The 18123-nt window shown below is 38.2% G+C and overlaps 1 protein-coding gene across 1 annotated transcript in view; it reads right to left on the bottom strand.

Moving 5' to 3' along the window:
• Positions 1-18123, bottom strand: part of LOC145996335 (uncharacterized) — a 94738-nt gene that overhangs the window by 69468 nt on the left and 7147 nt on the right. Inside the window, exon 2 of the mRNA XM_083132766.1 lies at positions 1816-2749. Within this exon, the coding sequence (XP_082988892.1) occupies positions 1816-2740 (925 nt within the window). The 5' untranslated portion in view covers positions 2741-2749. The remainder of the gene's footprint in view (positions 1-1815; positions 2750-18123) is intronic.

Here is an 18123-nt window from a genome sequence, read left to right as displayed (position 1 = left end):
TTTCGGTTGAAAAAGTTCTGTGGACTCCACTCGCACACTCAATAGTGAAATGAATTTTGATTCATACACTGCAAAAAAAGTGGTGCCAGAACAAAGATTAATACAGAACAAAAGTTATTGAATTTTAAGCCTCCAAAATGAAACTTCTGGGAGTTATGTTAAGGACATTATGTTTTATATTATTTTAAGTCATATTAATTGCTAAATATTTGTTTGCTGTTTCATGTTTTAATGCAAATGCTGAGAGAGTATTTTCATGAATGTCAGCACAATGTACTGATGAAAGAAAGACATTTCTCATAGAGTATTTAAAATGTTTGGTGCTGGTTCAGTATAATTTTAAACTTCTGAGTTTCATAAGTATATTTGACTACATCTGAAAATTTAAGAAAAATTGGCTCCCCCGAGGAATATGACTGATAACACGTGTGGTAAGAAATGTATTGTTTATTATTGATTACAAGTTTGTGCATTTCGTACCTAAGAAATCCTTAAAAAGTTATTATTTTTTGTAACTGAAAATGTGTCAATTTTACATTATTCACTAACATGTGAACTGCTAGTGCATATTATTTACTGCGAATGTTTTGTGTCTTACATTTTGGGATAGGATGTCCTACTTTTCCCTCGCAGTGATCTGCTAACCCCATTTGAATCCTCCCTGATAAGAATTTTAACTATAATCACTTCCTAACTTAAAATATTTTCATTTTGAGACTTTCTTACAGTTATTTATGAATGTTTGAATATGAATTGAAATTGCAAATACCCCACTGAGCATAGTTCTCTGAATATAAAGACTAAGATTTGTTGTTGGTTATTAGACATTTTTCATAACCTTAAATGGTGAGAAAGAAAATATTATGCTTCTCTTCTCTTTAGGTAGACTTAGGAATAGATATTAGTCACAAACAATATAACTAGTTGCCATATTGAAAGATAACATTACATGCAGAATTCGGAAGAAATTTACATTATATATTAGATTAGGATATTAGTATTACAATGCGATAAATACGCATTTCATCACATTAAACCAGATTTATAAATGCTCCTTAATGAATTGAATATCACTTAGTTGATTTACGGTCTAGTGAACATATTTTAACATTATACATGAGTATTCTGGGTTTTAACCTAATTAAAAGATAAACAAGAAATACAATTATATTTGCAAGTTGTCAATAGAGAGAGTTGAATTTAAAATATTGATAATCGTTGACATGCAACAACCATGATGACGTCACTTAGCTTGAGGCATTTTAAATATATTACGGTTACCACACATTTATCTTAGAAACTGTTAATAATACGTACGTTTGATAATTTTAATAGAAAAGTAAGGAATTAATACCTCTCTGGATTTTCCCCTCCCTTGAACCACCATTTCTAATTTAATTGAAGAAACAAGACAATCTTCTGGCCACTAATTTCTTAATTAGGAAAAAGATTAGGAGGTGGTATAATAAATAATTTTGTTATTGGAAAGTATCTGTAATACTTGATCTGAAACATCACTACTCTCTATACATGTGATGTTAATATTTTTTTTTACCGAGCGATCTGTTTGAATGGTTAAGTTGCCAGAGAAAATTTTACTAAGGTGTCATTGGCGAGAAGGAAGGATTGTCGTGGTAATATACCCCCAGAGATTGGGTACCTTCATTCTGTGCGTAAGGTTGTGGAAATATGGTAGAAATACTGTGAAAAGTTTGGTAGTTACCGTTAATCTATGATAACCTGTACTGACCAACTAGTACAACATTTAGTTTTGCAGCATCAGTTATAAAATAAGGAAGGTTAAATTATCCTCACCTGTTAGATTGTCTTTCATACTGTGATCGTCTTTGCTCCAATTATCTTCATCTTCAACATATCCATCCTTCTTCAGCTGCATCAGAATATCCACAAAGTCATTCCTCACCACATTGTGCACCTTCCGGTAACTCATCGTCTCCCTGATCGCACATCGGAAGATATCTTCCAACTTCTGAGGCATGAACCTCAACGTCAGCATCCTGGCCAATGGAGGTGAGAATATCATCACGAGAAATTTGATCCTGGTAAATAGATCTTTTGGATCCAGTAGGTTCTTCCCCAGTAATCGAAACTCAGAATTTGGGTTCTCGAGACAGTTGCAGTCGATACCAAGTGCGCATGAAGCAATAACCTCAGTGGTAGATCTTGCAATCACATCTCTCACGTCGACATCCTCATTCCTGTTGGCTGGACCTTGCAAATACATCTGCAGCCTCTTTGTACACGCATCCATCAGTGGAAGCATCCTCTTTACTTTGCTTGGAGAGAAAGCAGGTGTCAACTTCGTTCTCATTCGTTTCCACCTTTGACCTTCAAGAAGTATCAGAGTTCTGCTCCAGAGTTTGTCAAGATTCTCGTCAATTACGAAACTATGATCATGGAAGCTGTGGAAGTCTGTGACCAGGATCTTCTTTATGATGTCTGGATCTTTGAGTAAAAGAATAGGTTTGTGGAGCTGATAAAATCCTATATACTTCTCTCCAGGAAATTGCTGGTAGCAGTGCTGGAAGAATACCCCAAGGTTCTGTTTTCGAAGGGCGAAGTCTTTCATGTTTCCAAACGGAAATGTTGGTTCTGGATAAGCAACGCCTCTCCTCTTCCAGTACTGGAACGCATGTTGGAAGTAGATGTATGCAATTGTGACGCATGAAAGCAAAACTACTGTCACGTCCACCAGGATAGAATGGGTTAACATGTCCATAAGAATTTCCTGAAAGACAAATAACAAAAAGGCTCATTCCTTAGTTTTACTTCTGTTGGAGATAGGCACGTATCTAGAAATACATTTAGTGGGGTCCGAACAAAGTGTCACAAAATAATAATAATTATGTTTAAATTAAAATCATTATAATTATACTAATCAGTTCACCGTAGGGAGCAGACGTACAAGAAATCGCTCTTACAAACCCAACGTTGCCCAATGGGTATTGGTACGGAACAATGGATAGCCTGCATAGGTTGCTTCTGCATACTTTTCTGTGTTACATCGACAAAGAAAGGTGGAAATGGATCGGAATATCATTTCAGTGGTAAGTATTTTTTATAAATGCAGTCGTTATAATCATGCTGCTCCTGGCACAGGGGATTGAAGCAAATCCAAGCCCCGAGATGGACGACATCATGAAGATGCTGCAAGACCTGAAGGATGGACAGGCGGACCTCAAGGGAGAGATAAGGCATTTCCGGATGGAGCTTAAAAAAAAAACGCGATTGGAAAAATCTCCGCTCTCGAAAATCAAGTGGTGGAGGCGAAATGAGACGTCGAGCAACTGAGGAAAAACAACCTGTCCTTGCGTGAAAAGGTAGACTACCTCGAAGGGTAGTCAAAAAGAAACAATATCATATTTTACGGCGTGGAAGAAAACAAGGAAAAAAATGAAAGCTGGGAAGAATCGGAAGAAAAAATGATTGCTCTCATCAAGAACAAGACGGACGTGAATATTTCCCCAGATATGGTGGAGAGAGCTCACAGAATTGGCAGACTGCGTGGGAGAAGGCCGATCGTTGTGCTCTCAACTTTTATAAAAAGCGACAGTATCGGAACATTATTCGGACGGTGTGCAAAGAACGAGGGAAAAGCTGAAACCTCATTTGATGCAAGCATGAAAGGATGGATGCATCGCTCACCTGCCATACGACAAACTCGTCATAGATTGATCGGCGTACACATTGCAACAGTGCATTGACTGCGAGTGGGACAAAGCTGGACTCCAGATTTCGCCGAATCCAAGGAATCTGCCTCAGTGTCGTTCCTGAAAGAATATTCAGTGTCCGTGACGGGGCGGTGGAATAACCACGAAAGGGATTAAGCGCGAAACGGACTAAGTGGGAAAGAGCACAATATTTTTCGACTTGACAAAGCCTTTGATTTGGTAAACCACAAAATATTGATCTCTAAAATGGAACACTATGGGATAAGGGGCAACGCGCTTGAAATTATGAAATCATACTTATCAAACACAATGCAATGTGTTGAAATTAGCCACGAAAGAGAAGGAAACGTAAGAAGATACAAATCCACTCTAAAGACGTTAAAATATGGGGTTCCTCAAGGATCAATATTATGCCCGCTACTTTTTCTTTTGTACATAAATGATTACCTTTAAATATACAAAATACAAAGATTTTGTTGTACGCAGACGATACTAGCGCAATAGTAAAGGGAAATGATGTGAACGAGTTAGAAGCTAACATTGAAAAAACAATGGATGAAATGAAATCATGGTTCTAACAGTAACAAATTACTATTGAACGAACAGAAAACAAATTACTTGCTTTTTCACACTAAACAAAACAATAAAATTAAAGATGTAGTAAAGAATAGCCATCTTCCAGTAATATATATTTAGCGAAAAATGTTTTTTAGGAGAAACTATAAATGAAACTCTAAATTGGTCAAACCATGTAAAAATACTAGTTAAAAAAACTAAATTCCAAAATATTTGCACTGAGGATATGAAAACAAACACTTAATACAAATTCACTAATTCAGGTATATTATGCAATGTTTCATTCACTAATAAATTATGCAATAGAATTCTAGATGAATTCGCCGGCAAGTTTAGAAGCATTTAGAAAACAAAAGCAAGCCATTAGCAGGAATTAAGACTAGGGAATCGTGCAAAACGTTGTTTAAGAAATACAAAATATTAACCCTCCCTTCACTGTACATATATGAAATGGCATTATATGCGAGAATAAATATTACGCCACGAAGTTCAATAGAACATTCATATAATACCCGAAATAAAAGCCATACTTCACCAGGCTAACATTTGTTCAAGAAAATATTCAACCATTTACCAAATGATATAAAAGCAGAATGTATGATTAGTTTAAAAAACAAATTAAAGAAACTATTAGTTAATAAGGAATATTATAGCGTTAGTGAATATCTAGATTGTAAATTATAGAAATTTTGTAATTATATTTTTTATATGAACTGTACAGAACCCTCCAAATACCAATTGATATGTTTTATATGGAGTAATATATTCAAAATTCAATTAAAATAGTATTAATTAAAATATGAAAAATTAATTAATATTATATTTTTATTACATGAATAGGTAAAAATACGGTTGTTATAGGATTACGCTCAACATTTCTGTTTTCGAATGTAAGTGAACCCCAGATCCACCAACAAAAAAATATATATATCGAATAAAATGTGCGGATTCACTTTATGCAGGGATTAAACCGGAAAAATTCCGACCTTAGATCAGCCAATCCCGTAGAATCGACCCGGGTCTTTTGCCTGATAGTTAAACGACAAACGACATGCTGGCTTATTTTCCTGCTCTTACCAATGATCAACTTTAATTTTAAATGTTTATCAGGACAGAGGAATACAAATAGCTGCAGCTTACCAGGGATTCGAACTCCATTTTTTTTTTTATTGGCGCAGTGGAAAATGTCGTCTCTGGCCAAATTTTGTTTCATAAATCTACGTAAAAACTCACAGCGACAAAGTTGTAAAGATAATGATGAAATTATTTCGAGTGTTCCTGGGGTGGATGGTCTCAGGTTAGAATTTTACCGGCCTAGTCCCTGGATAAAGCGTCTCTGGGGCTCACACAGCCTCAAATCCATTTGTACCTGGTGGCAACCCTGGAGGGTAAAGGCGTGGTGCTGATCACATCACCTCCAAAATGTCCAAGATCGAGAATATGTAGTGGGGGGTGTGGGGCCCTACCCTCACATACCCTAAATGTGCCTTCAAGGCATGGTGTTGAATGCAGGGGGGAACCTTACCTCATATGGAATGTTTATTTTCGGCAGAGTCTATATATAGATTGTTATCTTTAGCTTCATTTTGCGGGAAATTTTATTTATAGTTATTTTTCGCATTATAAACAATGACACGAATTTGGGGTATACTTATATAAACATTTTTTTTTTGGTCATACTTCTCTTCAACGTCGCCGCAGGGAAGGGGTTAGTAATAATAATGATAATAATGAAAAACTAACAATTATAACAAATGTAATATATCGTATCATATTCGCTCGGTTAAGAAATATTGACCCTGGCAGACCTTGCCAAGCTCCTGCTCAGAAATCTGTAGGATAAGCCTTTTACAGGAAATGGTAAGAACACTGGCCTTTGGCGAGAGGTGACGAGAGGCCAAGCGAGGGTTTAAATAGGTGCGCATGAGAGCGACACCAGGTCTTTTACTTGGAATCATCGGAGAAGCAGCTATTAGTCTGTTTTCTAAATCGAACAAGGTAAGCTATCCTACACCCTTATCTGCCATTCGCATTGCTCACTTCAGTCTAAACCAAATCATGAGTTTATTTTAATGTTAATTTAGATAATTGTACCTGCCCGTTCAGGGCTGTCTCTACAATCAACAGTATTAATCGGGAGGGGCAAGTTACATCCCTAATTAAGATCCCCGCGTTCATGTTGGAACGCTACGTGGTGAGATGCGTAGGCTTTTCATCCATTTTTACGGAAATGTCATGAAAAATTAGAGCTACGTGGTGGATTGATGCGGGCCTTTTCATTTTTTTAAAAAATGAGAAGCGTCCTAGTTTAATTTTCTTAAACAGACATCGAAATTGCGTTGGGCTTTCATCCATTTCTAAGGGAATGGAAAATATGTCGCTATGCGATGTGGAATTTCATTTATTTCACCTCGACATAAAAAAAAATTGAAATCTGTTAATGCCATGCCAGAATTGTTTTGTTTTTTTTCCCTCCGCGAACCTTTATTTTTGGGGCAAGCTGCGTAGCACGCAGTTTTAATGTTAATGATGGTTAATGTCGATACTCTGCTTTCATTCACAGTCCTTTCCCACCACACTCACCGAATAGGCTAACCGCCCGCTGCATTAAAGCGCATTACAATGCGGAGGAAACGAAAATAGAATGTTTCCTTCGGTAGCCACGGGCAATGAGGCAACACCCCTGCGCCCTAGCTACGTCGCGGTTTTCCGCGTCGGTGCGATGTGGCGTAAGGTACGTACGTCATTCCGCTCGCCGGAAGGTTCGATGTCGGACATTCGAGTGTCATATTCCGCCCAGGATTTGGCCAGCCCGGGCACGTCTACCGACGAGCCCTTGTCTTTTCGCTCCTGGTAGCGCCGTGGTTCGCTCGAACCCGGTACCTTTGGTCAGGCCTTGATGGCTATGACAGAACTACCACCTGGGGAATTTTCATCAATTCACAGGATTTTATCTAAATTTTGAAAGTGGCATTTGATTTGATGGCCCTTGTCCTTGCAGTAGTCTCTTGAAATACAATTTGGTATTTTTTTTACATGAATTTGGTGCGTGACTTATGATAGTTCGGCTATAAACGATACGACTCAATCACACCATGGTGTGTGTACTTAGTGGGTCACAGCAGAGAGTATTGCTGAAGTCAATTGTGTTTTTAATTAATTAAAGTCCTTTAAAGTTTCATATTTATTTTAATTCATAAACAGACCGTAACTTGTTAATGATCCGAAAAGTAACGCCAGTTGTGTTTATGTGTTTAAGTTTAAACTGTTAAAGATTATCGCAAGGAGGATATTTAATTTTATCACGTATAGTTTTGAAATGCACAAGGTTCAGTGGTCGACTCACTCGTAATTAAAGTGACTGAAATCTCCTCGCCCCTTGGTACTAATAATTGTAGTGCAAATTGATAAGGAGATAGTCGAGAGAGTACACGAGTCAGTCTCAGTGCATTTTTATTTTACCTTATTTAAGGAATATTTTTTTTACTAAAGTAAAGTTAATATGTGAAAAAACGAAACGCTAATTATATTTCTAGGAATAGAGGAGCAATTATATGTCCGCTACTATATGCTGGCGTAAATAGTTAGAGTGACGCTACCATTCGGTTAGAGTATAGCCCGCTCGTTGATTCAATGTTCTAGCTAAGGAATAATAATAGGTGTTTTTCGTTGTACGCGCAGAAATACCGGTAGTGAAATATAAAAGAGTGCGCAAGTGTTTATATATATGTTTTAAGGAATAGAGGAGCAATGATGTCCGCTACTAAAGGTAGTAAGTGTGACGCTCCCTTCCATTAGTTTTAAGGTTATGTCTTCCCCTACGAATTAATTGCGTACACAGAGGTACCCGTAGCAAGAGGAATGACACTGTCATTGTAGCGCAATGACATAAGAATGACTTAGTCTGCATGACTTTTAGTTTGTTAAAACACCATAGTTAGGCGTAAGCCAACTTGTAATGAAAAGTAGAACGAGACGTAAGCGGTATTCAAGGCGTGGAGTATTTCACATATTAACGAGATTTTCTTTTTGTTATTATCCATATATTTTGTCTCTCTCTGCTATTTATTAAAGGATAGCTTAATATCCTTTGCATTTTGTAGCTTTGAATTTTAAATACCTTAAACTTCATGTGTATTTATATATATATATATATTGTTTCAATTTTAAAAGATAAATATCACACTTTCTCTTCAAGTTACGGCATTCCTTAATGTTTAAATAAACACTCCTTAGCGTTATTCAACAGATTTCTTGTGCTTAGTTAATCGCATAGCAAATCACAGTTGTGAGTTGTAGTGGATGGACGTGCTTGAATAGAGCTCCGCGCTTTCACCCCTCAGCTAGCCTGGCATTCTATTCTCCACCGCTGTACGTTGCCACATCTTCCGCCAGGTCAATAGCTTCACCGTGTGGATCTTCGGGGTTGTTATCATGTCCAAGCCTACACTATCAGTTGTTTCGACCAAAGTGGAAGAAATAGGCAAAACTATGGAAGCATTCCAGCAACGGCTTGATGAGTTGCTAGACAACCATGGATCGGTGCAAGAAGATGCTGACCTCCGCAAGTCACTCCTGAACCTCAGAGAGGAGTTTGTGCAATTTAAGAGATCGACGAGCGACTCCATGACAGAGCTGCGGCGCGACCTAGAGAGCATGAACAAGCAGATACGCACGAACACCATTGAAATAGATGACCTAGCGCAGTACTCTAGGAGGAACTGCATTTTGCTGCATGGGGTCCCCGAAACTACCAACGAAGACGTGGACAGCATCGTGCTCCAGACTTTACAAAATAAGCTTCAGTTGCAGCACATCAAGCTCGAGCACGTTGACCGGTGCCACAGGCTTGGCCCTCCGAAAAGATCGTCTGCGGAAGTTTTGAGATCGGGAAAACGCCCCATCATAGTGAAATTTGTAAGCTACCGCTCCAGGAACGAGGTGTGGAAATCAAAGAAGATGCTAAAGAACTCGTCCCTATTAATTACAGAGTCGCTAACTCCCTACAGACAGAGGGTTTTGCGGGTGGCAAAGGATCGCGTAGGGACACGCAATGCCTGGAGCCAAGACGGGCGCATTTTCGTATCTCACGGAGGTCGTCGCTACCTTATATCTTCCCCCGAGGATCTTGACGTTCTCCCTTGAGATGGGGTGCAACGCGAACTGAGTACGAAGTGTAATGAAGAGCATATGTGACTTTTGTCGTTATGATACGCTTTTTATGAATATTTGTGTGTGTGATGTGTTCAAATCATGTGTGTTTAGTGTGAGTTTTTTGTCCGGGTTCTTGTTTATGTTATCGTTTTTTAATGTGAGTGTGTGTGTGTCATTCCCTGATGCTTTCCTCCATGCTATTCTGCTTGACAGGGTAAGTAATAATTCTAAATTTAATTTTGGTATGCTAATGTTTCTTCTCCCATCTTGTTTCTGTTCGTTAAACCTCAATTCTAAAAATGGCTAATCTGGCAACAACGCATCTCGGTGACAGTGGACGAAATTCTGAAGAGGGTCGTCGCTCTGCTAATTGCCCTGGCACTCCGCCCCCCGCGGTCAGCACAGCCGAAATTCTCGGAAATGAGCTGAAGACTTGTCCGAACTCACTGTTGGTGTCACACGTGAATGCACAGAGCATCGAAGCGCACCTCGATAGCTTCAAAGCTATTTTCTCCCCCCTGAATCTCCACTGCATTCTTGTATCAGAGACATGGCTTAATCCCCTCACACCCTCCAGCATGGTCTCCTTGCGAGGCTACAACGTCTTCCGAAACGACAGGTTGGGGAAACGAGGTGGCGGGGTGATGGCACTGATAAGGGAAGATATTACCGCGGTGGTTGTGGCTAAATCTGACGGTAACTAAGCACGAATGACAGAATATCTTTTCCTGGAACTTACCATCAACAAACAGAAGCTACTGCTAGCTGTTGCGTACCGTCCACCTGGAACGTGCTTTGTAAATTGTGAGGAGGAACTGGCTAAACTCATTCCCATGTACTCGCATGTATTATTACTTGGCGATCTGAACTTTCATTTAGAAACTGACAAACCCGAAGTAAATAAATTCCGCGCTGCTATCTCTTCTTACAATCTAAATATTTTGAAGCTCGATCCTACCTTCCACACGGCTACATCGCATTCTTGGCTAGATGTCATCTTAACAGGAGACTGCTCTCGAATCACCAAACATGGACAAACGAGCGCCTGCGGTCTCTCGTTCCATGATCTTATTTACGTTGCTTACTCGCTCAATGTTCCGAAATCCAAGCCAAACATAATTGAATACCGCGATTTAAAGAAAATTAACCCCGCTTCACTAAACGAAGATGCTACAAGAGCCTCATGGAATTCAATAAACAGCTTCACTGATATTAACGATAAGCTTAATGAATTAAATAGTCTAATCTTACACCTTTTCGACAAACATGCTCCACTCAAGAAAAAACGCGTCACGCGGCCTGCTTCCCCCTGGATGACCGACAGCATTCTCGCACTTATGGCGGAGCGTGATTCGGCTCACCGCAGGTTTAAATCTGACAAGCGCCTCAAATCTCCAAATACTTTAAACAGTTTTAATAACTACCGCGTTTTGAGAAATCGATGTAATCAGGCCGTGCGCAACGCAAAGAGAAGGTTCTCTTACGAATTACACAGGGCCGCAAATTAAATTCAATTTAATGTTGTTTTTTGTTTAATAGGTGAACTTTATTATTTGTGCCATGCTGATCACGAATATGAAATTCGTTTTTCTCTATCACGCAAGGTTTTCTTACAAATCAAATTTCAAAATTTGGGCTTTGTCCAATATTGCATACTGTTTTATTATAATGTTTCTTTTCTTCAATCAGAATAAGTAGCTTATCACACTAAACGCATCAACATGTTTATTTTAAATGAATATAGACAGACACAAAGGACCCATATAATATAGAAAACGACATATAGCAGTATATAATATACACACAAGAAAATCATTACACAATACATATTTTTCAGTTCTGTTTAGCACGCTTTCTTCTGTAAGCTTTTCTAACTTTCTTGTGATTTTCTTCTGGCGTTTCTCTGTACAATGCCCAACAGTAGTCAGCCATCATGCTAACACTCCAATGTCCTTGATACCTTTTCTCCATATCCCTCATGTCCTGATGGAACCGTTCGCCTTGTTCCTCACTTAATTCACCGAGATTTTGTGGTAAGTTATCAAGGTGTGAATGCAAAAAAATGTAATTTGAGATTCATGTTGCAAACCAGCTCTTGAAATTTAAGTAACATATTCTCAACAACTTCTCTGTAATCAGGACTTTTGTGGTTCCCCAAGAAGTTCAACACTTTTAAATCCTATAGAAGCATCTCTTTCAGCTACAGTCATTCTTTCCTCGAAGTCTTTATCATTCATTAATTAATGGTCCAACAAAAACACCTTCTTTGACTTTGCCGTACGACAGGGATGGAAATTTGTTGCATATGAACTGGAAACATTGTCCTTCCTTGTTAAGTGCCTTCACAAATTGTTTAATCAACCCTAATTTGATATGAAGAGGGGGAAGTACAACTTTCTTAGGACTGACTAAATGTTGTTGTACGATGTTCTTTGAACCCGGGTTCAACGTTTTCCGTATTGGCCATTCTTTTCTTTCCCAGTGGCAATATCGTGCCCTACTATCCCACTCACAGATGTAACATGGCATTTTCGTATATCCACATTGTAGTCCAAGTAAAATGCTCAAAACTTTAAGATCACCACACACCAACCAACCATGGTCCTCGTATTTAATTTTATTAAGAACAAGTTGCATATTGCTGTAGGTTTCTTTTAGTGACACAGAATGAGCAATATTACATATTCCATTATGTAACAGAACAAATTTTACACTTGTTTTATTCGAGTCAATGAATAGCCTCCAATCAGTTCAAAGACAAGGAAAATTTAACTTAGTCAGCAAACCGGACACATCCCAACAAAACACGAGAGAATCTTGTTTCGAGAAATAAGGCACAAAATCTTTTTCTCGGTGTCTGTACCAGGAAAATGTTGTTCCACGAGTCAGCAAGTTCATTTCGTTAAGTCTGGAACCAAGAAGCTTAGCTGATTCTTTAGACAAATTTAGGTCTCTAACTAAATCATTGAGTTCGCTTTGAGTGAACGGTATAGGGTCACTTCCTTCCACTGAATCACTTAGTGAACCAGGATCACTTACACACTCAAGGCTTGATGGAAGTGTCGGTACAGGCAAGTCTGGACCGTGCAACACAGGTTTCATTGCAGAGGGAATATTGGGATACACTATCCTCTTCTTGTTTCTAATATTTCGACCTACAATTTCACAGGAACAGAAGTAACAATCATTGCTGTGATCCTGAGGCTCCCTCCACACCATGGGTATTGCAAATGGCATAGATGGTCGCTTTCCCGTGCTCCAGTTTCGTAAAGATTCCACACATGATCTACATACCTTGTGTGGGGCCCACGATTTATCTTGATCTCCTAGTTTCATTTTAAAGTATGCGTAATAAGCTCTTCTTACAAAATCTGTAATTTCCTGTCGCTGTACCTGGGGAAAAAATTCACCGCAGATGTAGCAAAACATATCTGGGCTATTCAGACAACCACGAGATGCCATGGCCACACCATGCAAATTAGGACTTTTGAGAGTTACATATAAAACTAATTTCAAATGATATATCAATATTTTACATAGTATTATTTTCAGCATTTAGGCAAAAAACATATTAATTAATTTAAATAAAACAAAACTTCTCTGTATTTAAAGCTTGTTCGTCTTTATTACTTGTTGAATAATTTTGAATCGTACCAGTGACATCTAGCGACAATCAATTCAATTGCACTGAAACGTGCATGCCACAACCCACATATAAAAACCATGAATTGTAAAAAATTCTTGCGTGATGTGAGAAAACTAATGCCAGTTTCAGCATCAGCAAGTTCAAATGCATGTAAAACACACAAAATTATAAAAACAACAGAACCCATGCGGCCCTGTGTTATTAAATATGCAAGGCAACCCCCGAATGTTGTGGAATAACTTAAGAAATCTAGGGCTAGGAGAGAAACGTAAAGTAGATCCTACTCGTGTTTCGTCCCTTGATGAATTAAATACACATTTCTCTCTCTCTAATTCAATGAATAACGATGCTAAAAATGTTACTATTAGAGCTATAGCAAACCACAAAACAGAAATGATAGAATTCAATTTTAACCCAGTCTATGAGTTCCAAGTTGCAACTGCAATCGGTCGGATCAAATCTGGTTCTGAAGGAGCCGACAACCTCCCATTGCGACTAATAAATCTGATTTTACCTCATGTATTGCCATACATCACTGACATTTTTAATCTTTCTCTGCGCTCTGGTATTTTTCCAGATAAGTGGAAAATAGCACACGTTCTTCCTCTCGCCAAGACTGACCCCGCCACTTCCATTGACAATTTCCGACCTATCAGTATTCTTCCCGCGCTATCGAAAGCATTAGAATACATTGCTCACGACCAAATCAGCCGACATACAAATGAAGTTCTGGCTCCGTTTCAGTCGGGATTTAGACCTAATCACGGCACTAGCACCGCCATGACTCACATAACCGACGACGTCAGACAAGCTATGGACTGCAGACAGGCGACAGTTTTAGTTTTATTGGACTACACGAAAGCTTTCCAGTCACTCGACCATGATATTCTCATTTCCAAGCTAAAATCATTTTTTAATTTCACCACCTCTGCAACCGACTGGGTCAAATCCTACTTAACTGGACGTAAACAAAGGGTGGTTTATGATGGCAAGTGCTCGGCGCTATCTGAGATTACTTGTGGCGTTCCGCAAGGAAGTGTACTCGGCCCTTTATTATTTTCTTTATACATTAATGACCTACCAAATATCTTGAAACACTGCCGTTATCACCTGTATGCCGATGACCTCCAGTTGTACTATTCTGCACCCCCAGTAATGTTAAACGATGGTATTTCCAAGGTTAATGAAGATATAGAGAGGATTGTTAACTGGTCGCTAGACAATGGCATGTATATTAACCCTAATAAAACACAAGCAATTTTGATTGCTTCCGATAAACTGAAACGTTACGTAGATCTTAACATTCTGCCTTCCATTCTTGTAGATTCGACTCACATTCCATTTAACCAAACTGTTAAAGATCTGGGAATTGTATTAGACGGAAATTTATCATGGTCACATCACACAAGTTCGGCGTGTAGAAAAGCTTTCGCATCTCTGTATTCTATAAGACGCATGGGCAAGTTCCTCCCCACCTCTATCAATGCCAAACTATGTCAGTCCCTAGTTTTATGCCATTTAGATTATTGTGACGTAGCGTATTCCGGCTTAACAGGTGAGTCAGCTAGACGTCTGCAGAGTGTTCAAAATGCCTGCGTACGATACATTTTTAATTTAAAATATTGGGACCACCTATCACCTTATTTTCTCAAATTGGGGTGTCTACGTATGCAAGAAAGACGAACGCTGCACACTCTGATTTTACTTTACAAAGTTCTCAACCTCAAGTCACCTTCCTATCTCCTCTCTCGCTTCCAATTTCTTCACGAATTTCACGATCGCGACACCAGATCACGCAGCTCCTCAGTTCTCTCTATCCCCGTCCACAGATCAAACTTCTTCTCCAACTCTTTCTCCGTATCGGCTGTAAGACTATGGAATCAGCTGCCAGAAAGCACTAGAGCAGTAAGCTCCGTCGGTTCCTTTAGCAGACGTGTTCGCCACTCTCTTCAGAGTAGTCGTTAGATCTTCCCCTGTCAAGCAGACTAAAAAGCATGTGCATGTGAACGAACTCTTAAAATACCTTGCAGTTACTTAAATACAATTTTAAATTTTGCATTCTTTCATTCCATATTTAGTTTTTTGTGTATTATATATTTTGTATTTTGTGTGTTATATTCAGGGCTTTAAGACTTGTGTGTATGAGTATAATGTGTGTGTGTGGACCTATGTGAAATGTCTTAGTGTACTTTGTGTATAATATAATAATGTATAATTTTAAATGTATGGTTGAGTGGAAGAAAAGGCTTTGTACGGCCTTAACTCCGCCATTTAAAACAAGGCATTAATAAATAAATAAATAAATCACGATAAAAGTTAAAAAGGTTGTTTAAATTAAGGTAAAACTGGTTGTCCTTTTTTTTTCATTAAATAACGATGAAGTTTTGCGAATAATATAATCAATCAAGCAGAATCTTGTTAGCCGTCCCCTTAGGGATAATCACTTTTACATTCCGTCAGCTTTCGACAGGTTTAAACACGCAAGTTTAATCTCTGCACCGAAAGCACGATTGCTGATTCATTCGTTGTTTTCCTTTTCGTTCCTTCGAACTCAGGATATGTGCAGTCGCAAGACTCAAGTCAAAGATTTTCCTTCCATGTAAGTCACCAGATTTCCGTGCACGAAGCGCTAAAATAGAATTTTCCGTCTACCTACAGCTGAGCTGTTTCAACGTATCATATTACGCAATCAAGGGCGTCCGGTATCGAAGCTGGTGATGTGAATTGTCGTGTAACTAGCCCTTGGCTCCTTGCGGAATGTGCTGATTCGGACTAGGGATGACCAGATCCGGATCCTTGCGGATCCGAAATCCGGATCCGTTTGGTTCCGGATCAGTTTTGCCATCCCACATGAGCGTTTCTTTGGAAAGTAAGAATGTGTTTATAACATATTGTTACCTGCTAATATATATATATATATATATATATATATATATATATATATAATATACATACATACATACATACATATATATATATAGTGTGTGCGTGCGCGATTTGTAATTAATACACTTATAGGGAGGTCTAAGTGTCCCCCTCCGATTTCCATGAAACTTGGCAGGTGTATAGAGGGGCCCAAAGGAAGAAATACGTGTTTTTTTGTTTCAACTTAAAAAACGGTTTTAGGGGACAACCCCCTCCCCCTCAAATGTCAAGATAAGGAGAAATTGAAGTGGGGATCTGACCCCTAAACCACGTAAATATGGCATAGGAAGAAACAGGGAGCATATACAACTGCCAAATTTCATGGAAATCGGAGGGGGACACAGGGGACAGATCCCCACGTCAATTTGTCCTCATTTTGACATTTGAGGGTTTTTTAGCCGAAACAAAAAAAAACACGTATTTCTTCCTTTGGGCCCCTCTATACACCTGCCAAGTTTCATGGAAATCGGAGGGGACACTTAGATAACATCCCTTGTTAGTCTTACACTTTGTAATTATATAACACTGCATATATTATATTTTTTTATTTTAATTTTTAAAACTGTAACTGTAGAACAATTGTATAATTTTTGTATAACATTTCTATCTTGTTAAATGTATTAAAGGTTTCATCCTGGAATGGAATGTCTCACATTTATGTGTGTTTCCATTTCCAATAACCTACATTCGAATGTTCGTTTCAATGGCATTTACAAAATCACCTCTAACATCTTATGTTAAACAAGTAAGATTATTTTTGTGCACGAGTGTGTTAGCCGATGCGTATTTTAGGAACAACACTTGAAAAAAAATCTTGAAGGACTAACTAATGAAAAATGTCTTTGTAATCGAAGATCATAATACCTTTTAAGGTGTGGTAATATTATAATGGGATTGAGATACCAAACTCTCGGATCCGGATCCGGATCCAGATCCGGAACTTTCGGACCCGGATCCAGATCCGTTCGGGCATCCCTAATTCGGACCCATAGCCCCACATCGAGATACTCGGAATGAACATTTTGTACCGGCGAGATTCTTGCAGCATATTGAACTTTAAAGTCACGTGACTTTCCTTTCGTAGCGAGGCAACTTCGTGCTTTTAGAATGCAAAATAATTACTTACGGGATTACAGATTATTTTAATGTCCACTTTAACTAAATTGTATAATAAAGAATACTTGTATTTATATTTTTTAGCTTTTCCTACGTCATAAATCAACTTTCTTCATTTTCATTGTGGCTCAGGCCCTGTTTAGGCACCTGGGTTAACCGCAACGAACCATGGCAACAGACGTACAAAGTGACATTTAGTCGCACATAAATTTTCCGTCGCAAAAGTTCACCAAGCAAAGTGCGACGGCCGTTATTTTAATTTTCGTTATTTTATTCCCGTTTCGTTATCTAATTTTTTTAGCAACTGTTTGTATGCAAGTGCAATGTTTTAGCGATTAAAGACCCTTAGGGATCCTCCCGTAAGCAGGGACACATTTTATCACATTGTTTTGCCGTTTAAGCAACTTTAACCATTAGTTTCAAAGTTTCGTCATTATACGCCATTAAGTCGAAAGAACATTAGTTTTGGGTTTATTTACATTTTCCGTTGATATTTTATATCATGTTACACCTTTCTGGCATGTCATATTTAATGGATTGGGTTGGTTACATGATGTGACACACAGGGGCTTCATATTTTATGACATACACATATTTATCCATCAATATTTAATCCCAGTTATTTTAGGTTTTTTTTGTCCCTCCTTATTGTATATTGATCATATACGTGTACCAACAAAGGGCATTTAGTGCCATATCATAACTTTAGTCTTATTTTGCACATTATTCTATATTTTGAGAGAAGCCAGAGGCTATATAATTTAGTCAATATATGTTTATTAATTTTCAAGAAGTAATATTTTCATTTTAATAGTGTTCCAGGGTTAAGGCGTCAAAGTACATTTTCCGCCTTTTATTTTATTTAGCCTTCATTCCAATTTTGTTTTATAATTTATATCCCTTATTGGGCAGTTTAGTTTATTTTAGTTTATTTATCTTTACTCATGATTTTCACTTGCCTATAAAATGACGATTACTTTACACATTTTTTATATATTTTTAATATTCACTGAC

This window comes from Lepisma saccharinum, chromosome 12 (assembly GCF_977018435.1).
Source record: "Lepisma saccharinum chromosome 12, izLepSacc3.1, whole genome shotgun sequence".
Lineage (NCBI taxonomy): Eukaryota > Metazoa > Arthropoda > Insecta > Zygentoma > Lepismatidae > Lepisma > Lepisma saccharinum.
This window is presented reverse-complemented; position numbering and strand designations above follow the sequence as displayed.